Genomic DNA, 15,005 nt, shown 5'->3' on the forward strand with positions numbered 1-15,005 from the left:
TGGCTGTTGAGCACAGCCAAAACAATTGCCTGCTCTCGTCCAACATTCACCACGTAGTGAAGCACGCCTCGCGGGATCACGAACAGATCACTGGCACGCATCTTGTGGGCAAAAAGCTTGTTGTTCGTGTCCACGAAGCCAGCCTCCACAACACCCTTCTCGACGTAAACAAGCTCGCTCGCCCGGGGATGAGTATGAGTCCTGGCAACACCCTTGGGCCCGAGATAGATCCGCGCCATGGACAGTCCCATGGTGTTGAGAGCCGGGAAAGTGGTGACGATGGCTTGCGAGAAGTTGAAGAGAGGGTTGAGGGTGTTTGTAGTATCGGTGTTGGTGCGGAGGAGGCTCGAGTAGAAGTCTTTGGAGGTGACTTGGGAGTATGGCTTGCAGGGAGAGCCTTCGATCAAGGTGTTGCTGGGGATGCAAAAGTCCTGGAGTGGATCGGGGTCGGCAGCTTCCACAAGAGAGAAGATGCGAGCTGAGGAGAGAAATGTGAGAGCTACAAGGAATGTATTCAAAGCCATTGGAGATCTGAAACTCTCGATCACTCTCTTGTGTTATAAGTTATCTGAAAGGTTTGGGTTTTTATGCTTTGCCGTGAGGAGAAATTTCTTCAGTCTCCTGGTTTCTGAAAAAGCGGGACACGTTCTCAGGTGCACATGGATGACTTTGAATGTTTGCTCTAGGGAATTAAAATTATTTATATCACGATGAATGCGTATAATGCATAGATAACCATTGGAAATAACCGCAAGGCGAGCATCCGGCAATCTTTCCAAACCTAAAAACTGGAAGATTCATGGCACGTTCGATAATGGTTAAACAACCCTAAACGCAGCTGGAATAAACCTCATGCCGGAATCTTTTCGAATCTGTTGATTCCAGAGAGGCGATCTTTTTTTTCGCCAAGAATCTCTTCAATCGCGGACTTACTGTGAGGTCTTCGATCGAATGCCGCAGCGCGACGCCTCTCTTCTCTAACTGAGAATCTAAGAACTTCTGTAGCAGTATTTTTCGAAAATCGAAAATTCGACCTGTTTGGACTGTAGATCATTCTATCGCGTCAATGGCGAAGACCGATGTGGCAATCTCGTTCCAAAGAAACTCGCCACGAACAATGAATGAAACGACAAGATTCCTTGGATTCCAATTTTTTCAAAACAGTGACTGGAAGATCCCCAGCTCACTGGCACTAAAAAGGGAACAAAAAAATAAAAATAAAAAAACGCGACGACGACGATTGTCCAAATATCCCGTTTTTCCTTCTCTTTTTTCTTTTTTTCCCGTGTGCTGCTGCTGAATGAGAGACTACTGAGTGGTGTTGTTACCGCTACCGCTCAGAGGAGCGTTGGTGTTGTTCCCGGGACCGCCCAGACCGATAGTCTCCTTGGTCTTCTCGTAAGCTTGCTTCGCAGTATCGGTAGCCTGCCAAACAATCCACCAACTTTAGAGATCGAAAATGAAAGACTAGAGCGAGAATTGAGAAACCAAACGAGCGAACCTAACAACTCTAGCAAATATCTATTCAAACCAAGCGAACACGACCAAAGAAACGCAACATCTTGGAAGAGAATCTTTTTGCTTACCTTCTGGACGAGTCCGGCAGCTTGATCCTTGGCAGCGTATGCCGCATCCGTAGCCGACTGCATGTATCCCGACGCCGTATCCTGCGTCGTATCCTTGGCCGCGTACGCCTTCTCCGTCACCACGTCCGCGGCCGACTTGGTCTTGTCACCCGCCTGGTTCGCGGTGGCCGCGGTCTGGTCCTTGGCGGCATAGGCCTTGTCCGCCACCGTGTCCTTGGCGGCATATGCCTTGTCCGCCACCGTGTCCTTGGTGGCATATGCCTTGTCCGCGGCGGTATCCTTGGTGGCACGAGCCTTGTCCGCTGCCGTCTGGCCGGTTCCCTTGGATTGATCCATGGCGGCGTGAGTTTTCTCGCTGGCGGCCTGCCCCAAGCCGTGAGTGGTATCGCTTGCCTTCTGGCCAGCGCCCTGGGAGAGATTCCAAAAGAAGAAATGATAAGATCAATCGAGAGAACTGTAGAATTTTTCAAAGCACACACAAGACCAAGGTGGCAAAGTGCTGGAGATGGAAAACATGGATCAAACAGGAGTAGAGTAGAACCGAAAGAAAGAAGTAAAAACGAAATCCCAAGAAAGATCAGGGACGGACAAGAAACATCGCGAAGAACATGATCTACAAGCTAGAGATCTTGCAAAGATGGCAGATTTCTGGGATCCAGGAAAGAAATCCACACAAACCTTGGTGTGCTGAGCGGCCTTATCGGCGCTCTCGTGGCCGGCCTCCTTCACCTTGTTTGCCTGATCCGCCATAGCTATAGCTTTGCTTGCGTGAGCGAGGGCGAAGATTAAACTCCTTTTTCCTTTCCTAGAGAGAGAACGATAGAACTTTTGGGCAAACGATGTGCTTGCGAAACGTTCGTCGGCCTCTTTTCAAGAACTGCCGCGAGGTGTCACGTGTTGGCAAGGCAGCGACTAGCGCCATGCACGGCTACACGTGTCCACGTAGCCGGACGCGTGGAGGCTTGTGGCAGCTGCTACGTGTCGGGATTGCGAGGTTGACACGTGGATTGAACTGTTGGCGCTTTGATTGAAATTGACTTTTGCTGACCAATGGAAAGCAAGAGGAAATTTCTTTTTATATTATTGCTCTTGTTTTATACAGTGGAAATGTTTTCATCATCGAAAGGAAGCTTACAAAGAAATTTTTCTAGCGAAAGAAGTTCGATAGAAGGAAAGAATTTAGAATGCGATGATGAGAAGAAACGACCAAGTAAAAGAAGTACTGTAGATCGATCCAGGCTTGACAAAGAAAGAACGAAGAAGATCATCTCGAACTTTGTATAGCGATCGATCAGCGATAAGGAAATTCGCGGAGCAAAAGGATTGCTAGCAAAAACCAAAGAAACGAAGAACAGGGAAGAGAAGCAAAAGAATGCGATGATCGATAAACAACGAAGAACAGTAGGACAAAGAGAAGAATGCGATGATCGATAGGCAACGAAGAACAGTAGGACAAAGAAAAGAATACAATGATCGATAGGAAGGAAGAAGAATGAAGAGATTTTAGTGAGTGGAGCGATCTAGAGTCGTGGAGGAGGAGGATGCTTTACTGCCACAGTCGGGGCTCTCATCAAAATTGGAAGCCGGGTAAGAGGCCGAGAGAATTCCCACCTGGAACACAACCTTCTCGTTCTCCATGTAGATCCCAGTCAGCTCCCACCACACCAATAACACCTTGACATAAACTCCCGAGAGATCTTTAATCGATCCATAGGACAGCAATCCCTCGATCTTGGCCCTGTACTCCACCGGATACGCGCCCGGGATGGTCACGTCGCATTTGGCGTCGAGCTTGAGCACGAATCGGCCGCTGTTGTCGAGCGTGTAGCCCTCGACGTTGCTGGGCAGCAAGCCCCCTGGAAATCCATTGCGCTCCAGCAGATCCTGCGCAGTCATCGTGTCATTGCCGCCAGTGCCGATCGAGAGATCCATGGCTTGGCCGTGGATTAGGGCGAGCAGCACCAGCGCCAGCGAGAAGAAATCGATCGCCATCGTCGTCTTCTTCCTCTTTAACGAAGAACCCTAAAATTACTTTTACCCCTAAGCTGGAATTCGAACCTGTGACCTGTCCTCGTTGGGATGAATGGATAAATGGCGGGCATTCTCTTGCCTCACTGTGGAGCGCTTCTAGGGCGAAATATTTCGTGGCGATTGGAGGAAGCGCGACGGCGCCAGAGAGGAGATGGAAGCCGCTGTTGGCGCCGTCGGCGATTTGGATGCTGTTGCGTGTTCCATGTGAGTTTGCTTTGATGGATTGCTGGATCCAATGCGCTCTCCTTTCGTGTCTGATTCCTCTTTCGTTGCTGCCGTGTGTCGATTCCTGTCTTGAATGCCAGATCGTGTCGTGAGATTTTGTCTGTCTCTGGCATTGTTTTTTATTTCCTTGCGTGAAAAGGGAGAAATAGCCACAAGATCATAGCTCCTTCGTTTTGGAAGAATATGTTTCTTTATTGGACTGGACTGGAAGAATGATTTTTTGTTGTTTGTTCTCTCTCTCTCTCTCGCTCTCTTTTTACTTTTGATTAAATCGTTTCCTCATTTGCAGCTTCCAAGCTTGGCCACCACGCTCAAGGAATCGTTCCAATCGCCAGAATGCCGACGCTTGGTGGGAACTTTTGTGCCAGTCGCGCTAGCCGTCGCGGTCTCGCACAAGCTCGGGATTGGATTCGAGGGCGATATCCTCGTCTCGATTTTCCGGTCGTCGATACAACTTGTGGGCCTCGGCTACGCTCTCAAGTTCATCTTCGAGGGCGAGAAGATCTACATGTGCTCGTTCGCCATCCTCTTCATGGTAATTTCCTGCCTTCTCCTTTTACAAACTTCATGGTTTTCTTGGATCAGATCCTGGTCTCTGGACATACTGCCGGTAAGCGATCCAAGGAGCTTCCCAAGAGCAGAATGGTGGCGACTTTGTCACTGGCAGTCGGCGCCGCCGGGACGCTGGCGCTGATGCTTCTCCTCAGAGTCTACGAATTCAAAGCCCGGTATATCGTCCCGACTGCCGGATATGTGATTGGAAACTCGATGAGCATCGTTGGAACAACACTGGAGAGGCTTCGTCACGACATCTACGTCCACCAGGGACAAGTGAGTGGATGTTTTCTTTACCATCACCTTTGTTTCTTACCTTTGGATTCTCGTTCGTGTGATGGATCAGATAGAACTGGCTCTTGCGCTGGGTGCCACTCCCGCGCAGGCAGTCCACCCCTACATTCGCCGAGCAATCCTCCAAGGAATGGGACCGATCGTGGACTCCCTCAAGACCGTCGGCCTGGTTTCCATGCCTGGCTCCATGACGGGAATGCTCATGGGAGGCTCGTCTCCGCTCGAGGCCGTCCAGATGCAAATCCAGGTCCTGTACATGCTACTCGGCGCCTCGGCTTTGAGCTGCCTGTTCGCGTGCTCCCTAGGATGGCGCGTACTCTTCTCCAAAAACTTCCAGCTCCAGTTTGATGATACTCGCGTTCTCTCTTGAAGTTTAACAACACACCTAAGGCTTCGCTCGCTCGCTCGCATCGTTTTCACCACTGATAAAAGCTCTCTTTTGTTGAATCAAGGTGTTAGTACAAATAAAAAGTCGATCAGATTTTGCTTCTTATCTGATGGGGATGAATCGTGTATAGTCGCAGCCACTTTGGCACTTTATCCTACGAGATTGGGACTGAATCGTGAAAACCCTGTGGACGATCCAAGCGAGATAAACAAACGTCTGTTAAACGATCACTTGTGTTCCGTTGAGCTGGTTAAAGATGGCGACGAGTTCCAAGCCTGGTGGAAGCAAGAAAAAGAAAACCAAACGAGTCAAGAGCTTTCCACTGCGAAAAGATGGAACTTACGCGTCAGTCAGTGACTCGGCTCGCGTTTCTCAGGATGGCCGTGATGAAAGTAAGTGCGTGGGAACATCTGCTGTGATCGGAGTAGCTGCTGGGAGAAGTGCTCATGGTAGTCATCGTCCTCGCGGGGGACTCTTCCCAGTGCCATGCCCAGGATGTCCGTGCTTTGTCTCGGGCTTCCCTGCCTCGGACTTCCCTGTCTCGGGCTCCCTTCAAACGGAGGCGACGGAGGAATGCTCCACATCCCGTTCTTTCGAACCGGGCTTCCACCTGTGAGGCCTAGCTTCTGGAAGTTGTGGTGCTCGTTGTGTAGCGTGGGCACCCCAAAGCTGCCGTTTGCTGAGCGTGGTACGTTGCCATAGCCCCCAGTGATAGGCGTGGAAGAGCCCGAGCTGATAACCGGTGACGACGACTGTGACGATGATATTCCGAGGTGGAGGTGGTGAGGTGACAGGGCTCTGATTTTCGGGCTGGCGCAAGGAGACACTGACGACGATGCAAATCCTTGAGCACGGGGAGAGAGTTGCTCGCTGCAAAGTAAAAGATCACATCAAAGAAACAAAGAAAAACATTTCTAGGCCTGCAGCACCAACCTGGTTGGTGAGTGTAGGATTGTTTTCGGATGCAGCACTGAATCGTATTCGTGGATGCGACTCCCGATGGCCTTCGGCAGAGTTAGAAGAGAGATATAAATATAATTTTCAGAAAGAAAAATGTGCTTGAAAACGTACCAGAGAGCCGACAAATGTGCTCGCCTTTGCAGCTATATCGCATCGATCGTCTGGAGTACATACTGGAGGCGCATTGCACACGAAAGGATGCCCCAACAGAAATGTAGCGGTGGGCCTCTCTGCCGGATTCCTCTGCAAGCAGAGCCGCAAAAAGTTTTTACATTCTCTAGTCAGGTACTCCGGTATGGATGGGATTTCTTTGCTGTTCCCGATTTTAAACATGGCTGCTATCTGAGAGAGAAGTAACTATTAGCAGCAGAAGAAATGGAAAAGCGAAGGACGAGGGTAACTGACCCCTTCATATTGGCTCCATGGAGGCTTTGCTGTCGCCATCTCCAGAACCGTGCAGCCAAGGCTCCAAACGTCGACAGAGAGATCGTATCCATGTGTTTGTTTGATCACCTGGAAAGTACTCCAGTAAGACGAGCCGACTCGTGCTTGAAAAAGAAACACGAACCTCAGGCGCCATCCAATACGGACTTCCCTTAAAAGAAAGTGGGAAAGACTCGACGCTCAGCTGAAACACAGAGACACTCGTCAACAATAACGACAAAAACGAGGAGAAAACATTTAGTACGTGTTTCGCCATGCCAAAATCAGCAAGTTTCACAATTCCATTAGTGTCGACTAGAATGTTGGCTCCTTTGATGTCCCTGGCATTCAAAAGATTAATATGCCTATAAATACGTGATGGTGGTGAGTTGAAGGGGCATACCTGTGTACTGTGCTTGTGCTATGAAGGTAAGCCAGCCCCGAGAGAATCTGGCGCGTGTAGCTGCGAATCACAGGCTCCTTGAATGCACCATACTCCTGAAGAAGCTTGTGAATCGATCCCCCGGACACATACTCGAGGTAAATATATAAGCCATCCTCCATCTGAAAATCGAACGTTAATGCTTGAATGCAAAGTGGAGCTTGACTACCGTTTCCGATCCGTAATACTGTACAATGTTGGTATGTCGCAACCGGCTAAGAGTTGCAATTTCCTGAAGGTTTAGGAATGATCGCCTTGTAAGCTTGAAGCATTCAAAGTTCTTCGTACCTGACTTAGCTGCTTTACACTTTCTTTTGACTTGGAATCGTCTGATAAAAGCGGAACTTCCTTCATGGCACACATGCGGCCGACATTCTCACTGAAACAAAAATGTTAGAAGAGGCAGGAATTTAAGATCTCACAGTGACCGCACCTGTCAAAGCCAACGTAAACATTTCCAAAGCTTCCCCTGCCGATGAGCTTCCCTTTTTGCCACTTCGTCGTCGAGGTAGTAGGAGAATCTGATCTGTTTGGACTGCGAGGAGGAACTGCGGACGCATTTGGCGACGGTGGGAAATTCGAAGCCACCAGCGGAGAAGGAACAGCAGGAGGCAGCGGTAGACGGTGCGCAGAAACCTCGAGATGATATCTTTCCTGATCGGACCCGCCAGCTCTCTTATGTAGAGGAGACACTGCTTGGCTCTGAACTCTCGAACTTGGGCCTGGACTCCTCCTCGGGCTCGGGTTTGGAGACAACTCCGGACTAGCACGGCTTTGGCACCACGATGTCTGTCCAGTATCAACAGTTGAGTTGTGCCCCGACCCCGGACTGGAACCATGACCAGAGGCAGGATCAGGAGTCGACTGCAGCGATCTCGGCGTCGCGGAGAGCATCTCCGCAGTTGTAAGTATCGTGCTTCTCACGGGGCTCACCAGGTAGCTGTCTCGTGTCCCATTCAAGATACCATGGTTCCTTCCATACGTCAAGGCCTCGCCAGGAACATTCACGAGGAAATTATTCCGTAAGTGCGGACTGGTGGGACAGGAAACCCCGTGTCTGGTTTGTGCTTGGGAGCTGCAACAGGTTCCACCAAGGAAAACATCAGAACAGAGACAACAGAGAAAGACAAACACGAGAACTTACAAAGTCAACGACTGATCCGGTTTTGTGAGCACTCTGAGATTCCCCACGCGAGCAGCCACGGTTCCATGCGCCGTGTCGACCACGTCCGAGCTTCCCAAAGAGCTCGTGCTCGAGGCAGATCCAGACTCGGTGTAGCCAACCTCCATATCAATACCATCCTTGCGAGGCGGCAGAGGAAACGAAGGATACCGCTGTATTACCGCATTGCCCGACTTTCGCGAGTGCTTTTCCCCGGGAGGCAATGGAAGAGGCTGCGCTTGAGACGGCAGACCGCCGAAACTCGCCGAGCGGCCAACCGCAGCCGAGGGAGAGGTCCGAGCTAATGGCGCAGCCTCGGCTGCCCCAACAGACTTGACGCATATCTCTTCTTCCTTGGCTTGCTGCTGCTTGTTCTTCCTCCTCTTTGGAGGATATAGCAACGAGCTGAGGATGTTCTCCTTTTTCCCTCCTCCATCCTTGGAGGACGACTTTCCCCACCAAGATGGCATCTTCTCCAATGCCCAGCGAGAAACTCCAAGGTCATGGAAGCGTCTTCAAACTCGTGGAACTCGTCCAGTCTAAACGCGCGAGCTTCTCCCAAGCTCGTGGGAATTCCCTGTTCTTAAGTGGTCCTCTCCCAATTCTTCGCTGGAAGAAATCCCCGCCCCGATGGAAAGAGAGAGTGTGAGAGAGCCAAAAACCTCGAAAATCTGTCCCTGTGAGTGTCCCTGGATCATCCTCTTGATGATTTAGCATTGCCTAGTGCCGATGACGAGCAGCCCGGGCCAGCGTGAGGATCATTGGCACTAGATTCTACTCCCATCCTCCTCCTCCCTAATCCCAGAATCTCACAGAGCTCCAAAACCCCAGCCATTGGCCTCTGGAACTTACCCCGCGCGCTCTCCCAATCCAAGAACAATGCCAGCATTCGTGCTCCATAGCTGCATTTCAGCTCCACGGCCGCATTTCAGCTCCGGCGTCGAGATTCAGACCCTAGAGACGAGAAGAAGGCCTCTCCTCGCCTCCGCCCGACGAAGAACCCTAAGATTGCCCACACTGCCAGCGACGATTACAGAGCGCAGCGCCTCGTCTACGCCGATTCCCCGCCTTGGATCTTCCTCATCGCCATCGCGCGGCGCTCTCTCTCCCTCGGGTCTCTCTACGTCGCGTAGCTCTAGCCCTCACGGAAAGAAAAAAGGACGATATTCTCTTCTTCCTCCTCGAGAAAGGGCGAGAGTGACAGCATCTATAGGCTCGGTTTTTAGGGTTCTAGGAGATAACTCTTGAAAAAAGAAAAAATATTTCTAGGGTTCTTGAGAGGGCAAGATCGAATCGATCGATTCGATCGATCCATCCTATCCAATGACGAGGTATCTCAGTATGCGCGGCTACGACCGGCTCATGAGCTTCAAGAGCCTCGTCCAAAGCGGCAGCTCCAAGGATCTCCCGGAGGCGCAAGAGCGCGTGCTGGAGCTCTATCGCCGATCGGTTCGATCAGTGCCCTTCATCGTGGAGTGCTTCAACATCGAGGGCGTGGCGACGCCCGCGCAGCTGCGCTCCAGGATCATGAAGGAATTCCGGAAGAAGACGGATATTACCAATCCCAGGGTAAGATTTCTCGTTAGATTGGGGCTGGATTTTGATCCTGGCCTGGAATGCAGGCTCTAGATCTTCTCGTTGTCAAGGGGCTGGAGGAATTGATGATGTTTCTCACGCAAACCAAGCAGCGACATCATCTCATCGCGCAGTATGTCCAGGAGGAATCCTTCGACCCGCGGAAGCTGGGAATCATCGACCGGGGTGAGTCGGAGTTCTTGAAGAAGTTCTTAGAAGGCAACGCTTGAGAGGGAGCAAAGCTCTACCGCCAAGAACACAAAAGTGCCAGGAAATAAGTTTTTCCTCACCATCTTCTTGTTGTCTGCCTGTAATCTTCTCTTCTCTTCTCTTCTTCGCGCTGTTCCAGAGAATCAAAGCTCTTGTAAACGTTTTGGGGGCTTCTTCGATTTGGAAGGTTGGTTTCTACGTTTGCGCACTAACATCGAGAGGATTTGCTCAGAGATTTGCTCCCAGTTCTTCCCCCACTTGGTTTGATCCTTTGTTCCCTCGCAGGAGCACCACGTCCGGCTGGATTCCAATCCCTTTTTGAAAGCGATGCGATCACGATCAAGCGAAAGTTCTCCCATCTTTTCTCGAAAAACTTATCGGGCCTCCTTGGCCACCCTGGCTACCAAGCGCTATCCGGTAGACCACGGTGGGGTTGGCCATACCGACTTACTGGGTCACCGGCGAGGGCGGTCAAGTGGTCAAGGGTCAGCGACCCCATTTACTAGTCAACCCGAGGGATACAAGCGCCATTCTTTCAGGGTTTCCAGCTTACTTGGCACAACCTCCGCGACTCACGGGATGACTAGGAAACAATTTGCACAGTCAGAATTTCTTTTTCCTACAAAAATGTTTACATGAGGCGGCTTTTTTTTTTTTTTTCTTTCAGGGCACTGGCTCTTCTTGCGTAGCTCCATCTTTGATTGATCCAAGCTCTTCTCCTTGGCTATCTTCATCCTGCGCAGCTCCATCTTCATCGTCCCAAGGCAGCGAGAACGAAGCAGTGTCATCCACCGCCATCGCCATCTCTATCACCTTGGCGGCCAAATCTCCCCTGCGCGACCAGCACAGCCTCGCCACCACTCTCCCGAGAACTCCCGACGGCGGGCTCAATCCACTCGCCAGCATCTCCTCGCACAGATCAAACGCCCTGCCGATCTCTCCACTGCCGAGCAGCCGATCGATGAGAGCGCTGTAGGTGGCGAAGTCTGGCGCGATCCCGCGCTGCCGCATCTCGTAGAACAGCACCATCCCGGACTCGAGGCAGCAGCCAGCGATCACCGTGTTGTAAGTCAGCAAGTTGGCGACGCATCCAGGATCATCGCCCAGTTCCTCCAAGATCCGGAAAGCCTCCTCGGGCCTCTCGGATCGAAACGCGCCGTGGAGCAGCACATTGTAGGCGTGAGTGTCGGCTGAAACTCCCGCGAGACGCATCTCCCGGAAGAGCGCTCGAGCGTCGTCCAGCCTTCGCTCGCGGCACAGGCCGCTCACCACCGCGGTGTACATGGCAACGTCGAGCGGGCAGTAGTCGCGGATGTGATCGAACAGCCCCAGCGCCGTCTCGGTTCGATCGTTCCGGCAGAAGGTGTCGATCAAGGTGGCGTAAGTTCGCTGGTTTGGAAACGCGCCGGATCGCTTCATGATCCGGTAGAGCGCGTAGGCGTCGTCCAGGAAGCCGGATTTGCAGAGGCCATCGATGAGAGTGGTGTAGATCACGACGTTGAGCTCGCAGCCGAGCGTTTCCATCTCGCGGACCACCCGGTACGCGTCGTAAACTCTCCCGGCCTTGGAGAGTCCATCGATGATCACGCTGTAGGAGACGATGGTTGGCTGGATCTTTCGTTCGAGCATGGCGTTCCAGATTCTCACCGCGAGCTTCATCTTCTTGGCCTTGCAAGCACCCCGGATCAAGCTCGTGTACGTGACCACCGTCGGCGAGCATCCCTGGAGAACCATCGTCTCGTCCAGGAACTTCCACGCTTCCAGGAACCGGTTTGATCGGCAGAGGCCGTCGACGATCGAGTTGTAGATCACCACGTCGGGTTGGATCCTCCGCTCCACTCTCATCTCGCGGAGAAGCTCCAGAGCTCGATCCATCCTGAGCTCCTTGCAGTAGCCATCGATGAGAACACCGTAGAGGAAGCAATCCGGTTGGCAGCGATTGCTTTTGATCATCTCTTGGAAGATCTCCCAGGCGCGCTCCATCATCCTGTTCTTGCAGAACCCCCGGATCATTACCGTGAAGGTGACCACGTCGGGGTGGATTCCAGCGTCACGCATGAGCTCCAGAGCTCTGGCGGCGTCGGCGAGTCTAGTGGATTTGGACAAGGCGTCGATGAGCGATGCAAATGCGTGCTGGTTTGGAGGTGGAGTACCTGAGTGGAGCATAGTGGCCAGGATGAGCAGAGCGCCGCGCAGATCCCCGGACTTGCAAGCTCGATCGATGACGACGCTGGAGAGGAAGCCCGGGAAGATCGATCCGGCGGCGGTCTTCTCACGGAGGAAGCGCGCGGCCGCATTGGCATCGCCGGATTCGTGGAGCGCGAGAAGCTGCGCGTGTGCGGCGTCGGGCGATGGCGGGAGATGGAGCGATCGATGGTAGAGCGAGCGACGATGGAGGCCGCGACGAAAACCTCGCATTTACCATCGTTCCTAGGGTTTTGGGTTTAGGGTTCTTGAGCTCCTTTATTTTAAGAGAAATTTAACTGTTGTGAAATAAGTACCTTTAGTGCTCTTTCCCGAGAACCCTAATTCAGGGTTTTGGGCCGATGGAGGCTTTGTTTCGGGAGGCGCTGCTGGCGCTCCCTCAAGCGCCACTGCGGGATCTCTTGCGCGTTGGGGTAAAGCGATTTCTTTCTCGTGCGGCCAGATCGATCGAAATATTTGTCTCGTAGGCGTGCTCCTTGTGCGCGATGAGGTTCCTGAGCGTGCGCGGCCGTGTGTATTCGCAATCGGTGCCCGCTTCCCCCGCTATTCTTGCAGAGATTGGAAATGGCGATGGATTGGAGAGCGATCGATCGAGTGCTTCGTGTTGTACTGTTTGCCAGGGGATCTTGCAAAGCGCTGGCGTTGGATTGGCTGTTCTTGAGGCGATCCAAAAGGAAGGGCACGAGTTTTGCGATTTTTCTTTGGAGGTCACTGTGCCTTCAGCAACTTTAGTACGTGAGCGTTCTCTTTGGTACGCTACTCCTTATTTCTTCGGATCGGGGCATTTGTGACTTTGTGACTTTTCTTTTCTCAGGTGCTACTTGAGAAAAGAACATCCAGAAGACTTCAAGGCTGAAGATCCAAACGAATGTATAGTTTCACTCAAGGAAGCTGTCAAGTGGACTTTTGGCCCACAAATCGAAGCTGCATTGGTAAAGAACTCTTTCCTTGGCATGGTATGTTTTCATGGTTTTTTATTTGTGAATACAGGGAAAGGTCATGGATAAAAACTCGAACTTCCACATCTCTCTAGTGTTCAAGCATGCGAACTCAAGCTCGGAGATTCAGTTTCTTTCTGATCTGTCCGGTGGCGATTCTAAACGAAAGCGGGGTAACGTTACTCTTTCTGTGGCTACTGGTATCTGATGGATGTGTCTTCTCGCAAGGTCCTGTAGAAGCCGGGGAGTCTATTGCAGCCGTCCAGCGCTCGCTAGCGTCTATATCATCCGACGCTTTTGCTAGGCATTATCCATGCCCTCCTCCACAAGTAAGTTTCTTACATTGTAGAAAAACTTACCGGTGGAATCGCAGTTAGATACGCCATGCGAGCTGGTTTCGAGCTGTCGGAAGGACGCGATTTTTGTTGTTGGGAGATATCTAAAGGTTTTTGATTGTTGGTTGAATCAACTAAGCTGCATTTTAATATCGTGGTTGAACAGTATTCGCGGAGCATCAGCCAGAGCCCTTGGACAATTCAGGAAGACAGGATAGGGGACGGTTCTGTACAGGCAAGTGCATGCGTATGTTAAGAAGCGTTTTGATCCTCGACTTGGTGCAGGAGATTATAGGCGATGTGATATTCCCTCACTTTAAGGCCGATAGCTACAAATTCCATGCTGCCGGAAGGGAGGACATAGACGTAAAGAAACCTGTTTCATGCTTTTGGTTTGCTCATTCTGCTCTGTGTCAGGTCCGAATGCTCGGCAGTGGACGACCATTTCTTTTGGAAATTCTGAATGCACGCACATGTTCAAAGCAGGAGGAACTTCTCAAGCTTGAGCATGCCATAAATTCCAACAAAGATGGATGGGTATAGCTTTTGTTGTCAACTTGCCTCTCGTCTAACCAGTGTTGGCTGCGCAGAACAGGTGAAAGTAAAAGGTCTTAAAGAAGCTGGCAATGAAGTTTGGACGATCATGCGACAAGGTGAGGCGGACAAGCAGGTTGGCTTTTTTGTTCTTGCCAGACAATAGTGCTGAATGAACATGTTTTACAGAAAGAATACACGGCAGTGGTGTGGTTGTCTCGGCCTGTCACAGAGGCTGACTTTACAACCCTTTCCAACTCGAAAGAGCTGGTTTGTGATGTTCTCAAGTTGTTTGGTGTGCATCTAATGTTTTCAAAATACAGGAGATTCAGCAAAAAACACCGGTACGAGTTCTGCACAGACGCAGCCCGCTTGTTCGTCCGCGAATCATTCACTGGTGAGTACTTTCCTTACTTTTCATTGCTAGATAACAAGAGAATTTCTGGTGTATTAGGATGCGGTGTGAAGCACTACACGATAGCTCATGCTATTTCCTTCTACATCTTTGTACTCAGGTGCAGACTCAAAGTTGGTTCTTTGCGTTTACTATCTCAGCTTTCTAGGCTGGAACATACGTTAAGGAGTTTGTTCACGGAGATCTAGGACGAACGTATCCGAAGTAAGAAGAAAAAAAAAAGAGAAAAACTTTTGTTGGTGAAACTAACCACAAACTTTCTTCAGTGTTGGATCGCTTCTAGATTGCGATGCCGAAATTCTGTGCTTGGACGTGACAAATGTGAAAATGGATTTCTTGTGATGAACAATGGTAGGACGGCATCCAAATCTGTGAAGAACATATTCACCCCTTTTGGAAGCTTTTCTTTGCAGGCATTCCTGGAAATCCTGTAAGCTAGCACATGAACTCAAAAGGAACACCATAAATTCTAGGGGGCTGGCCTCCAAGTTGCTCTGGTTCATTCTCCTTCCAAGTTGCAAAAGCACTAACATTATATCTCTGTAACGATATGTAACGATTCTAAGGAAGTGATAGCGAGCGTTTGTTAGAAAATATCAACATGCCACATAAGCTTCTAGAGAGAGAGAGAGAGAGAGAGAGATTAAAATCATATTATGTTAACTTGCCGAGAGATTAAAATTATACTATGCTAATTTACAACCAAAGTAAGAAATCAATGCAAACA

The 15,005-nt window shown here is 50.8% G+C and overlaps 7 protein-coding genes across 9 annotated transcripts; 3 read left to right on the top strand and 4 right to left on the bottom strand.

Annotated features, from left to right (window-relative positions):
- Window positions 1–1,118: 1,118 nt before the first annotated feature.
- LOC9642727 (late embryogenesis abundant protein 14) lies at window positions 1,119–2,443 on the bottom strand. Its single transcript, XM_002971294.2, has 3 exons — window positions 2,265–2,443; window positions 1,587–1,994; window positions 1,119–1,425 (listed from the first exon to the last, which is right to left on the bottom strand). Exons 1-3 carry the CDS (start codon window positions 2,334–2,336, stop codon window positions 1,309–1,311), a joined length of 597 nt encoding a protein of 198 aa, XP_002971340.1. The 5' UTR covers window positions 2,337–2,443; the 3' UTR covers window positions 1,119–1,308.
- Window positions 2,444–2,639: 196 nt separating this feature from the next.
- Window positions 2,640–3,601, bottom strand: LOC9642728. Its single transcript, XM_002971295.2, has one exon. The coding sequence runs from the start codon at window positions 3,576–3,578 to the stop codon at window positions 3,090–3,092; it is 489 nt and encodes a 162-aa protein (XP_002971341.2). The 5' UTR covers window positions 3,579–3,601; the 3' UTR covers window positions 2,640–3,089.
- A 60-nt stretch (window positions 3,602–3,661) lies between these two features.
- Window positions 3,662–5,182, top strand: LOC9642729 (protein ALUMINUM SENSITIVE 3). Its single transcript, XM_024675837.1, has 4 exons — window positions 3,662–3,821; window positions 4,132–4,377; window positions 4,428–4,673; window positions 4,744–5,182. The coding sequence occupies exons 1-4, from the start codon at window positions 3,678–3,680 to the stop codon at window positions 5,059–5,061; spliced, it is 954 nt and encodes a 317-aa protein (XP_024531605.1). The 5' UTR covers window positions 3,662–3,677; the 3' UTR covers window positions 5,062–5,182.
- On the bottom strand, window positions 5,105–9,294 carry LOC9642100 (mitogen-activated protein kinase kinase kinase 3). Its single transcript, XM_002971296.2, has 12 exons — window positions 8,049–9,294; window positions 7,338–7,979; window positions 7,193–7,283; window positions 7,074–7,136; window positions 6,866–7,026; window positions 6,728–6,803; window positions 6,608–6,667; window positions 6,445–6,552; window positions 6,151–6,381; window positions 6,013–6,083; window positions 5,423–5,949; window positions 5,105–5,354 (listed from the first exon to the last, which is right to left on the bottom strand). Exons 1-11 carry the CDS (start codon window positions 8,534–8,536, stop codon window positions 5,430–5,432), a joined length of 2,511 nt encoding a protein of 836 aa, XP_002971342.2. The 5' UTR covers window positions 8,537–9,294; the 3' UTR covers window positions 5,105–5,354; window positions 5,423–5,429.
- Window positions 9,295–9,300: 6 nt separating this feature from the next.
- On the top strand, window positions 9,301–10,082 carry LOC9642730 (NADH dehydrogenase [ubiquinone] 1 alpha subcomplex subunit 6). Its single transcript, XM_002971101.2, has 2 exons — window positions 9,301–9,635; window positions 9,689–10,082. Exons 1-2 carry the CDS (start codon window positions 9,390–9,392, stop codon window positions 9,869–9,871), a joined length of 429 nt encoding a protein of 142 aa, XP_002971147.2. The 5' UTR covers window positions 9,301–9,389; the 3' UTR covers window positions 9,872–10,082.
- Window positions 10,083–10,496: 414 nt separating this feature from the next.
- LOC9642101 (pentatricopeptide repeat-containing protein At1g62670, mitochondrial) lies at window positions 10,497–12,087 on the bottom strand. Its single transcript, XM_024675836.1, has 2 exons — window positions 12,005–12,087; window positions 10,497–11,940 (listed from the first exon to the last, which is right to left on the bottom strand). The coding sequence occupies exon 2, from the start codon at window positions 11,907–11,909 to the stop codon at window positions 10,515–10,517; it is 1,395 nt and encodes a 464-aa protein (XP_024531604.1). The 5' UTR covers window positions 11,910–11,940; window positions 12,005–12,087; the 3' UTR covers window positions 10,497–10,514.
- A 306-nt stretch (window positions 12,088–12,393) lies between these two features.
- LOC9642731 (putative tRNA pseudouridine synthase Pus10) lies at window positions 12,394–14,874 on the top strand. 3 transcript variants are annotated; one of them, XM_024675833.1, is made up of 16 exons: window positions 12,394–12,469; window positions 12,524–12,807; window positions 12,871–12,988; window positions 13,047–13,167; window positions 13,223–13,323; window positions 13,368–13,439; window positions 13,496–13,564; window positions 13,615–13,695; window positions 13,747–13,866; window positions 13,925–13,999; window positions 14,053–14,133; window positions 14,187–14,260; window positions 14,318–14,378; window positions 14,427–14,482; window positions 14,545–14,629; window positions 14,692–14,874. In XM_024675833.1, exons 1-15 carry the CDS (start codon window positions 12,398–12,400, stop codon window positions 14,618–14,620), a joined length of 1,461 nt encoding a protein of 486 aa, XP_024531601.1. In that variant the 5' UTR covers window positions 12,394–12,397; the 3' UTR covers window positions 14,621–14,629; window positions 14,692–14,874. The 3 variants fall into 3 exon arrangements, with proteins under 3 accessions (XP_024531601.1, XP_024531600.1, XP_024531602.1); XM_024675832.1 differs by having other exon boundaries at window positions 14,545–14,874; XM_024675834.1 differs by having other exon boundaries at window positions 13,232–13,323; window positions 14,545–14,874.
- The last annotated feature ends 131 nt before the right edge of the window (window positions 14,875–15,005 follow it).

The sequence above is a fragment of the Selaginella moellendorffii genome, unplaced genomic scaffold (genome assembly GCF_000143415.4).
Source record: "Selaginella moellendorffii unplaced genomic scaffold, v1.0 SELMOscaffold_16, whole genome shotgun sequence".
Classification (NCBI taxonomy): Eukaryota; Viridiplantae; Streptophyta; class Lycopodiopsida; order Selaginellales; family Selaginellaceae; genus Selaginella; species Selaginella moellendorffii.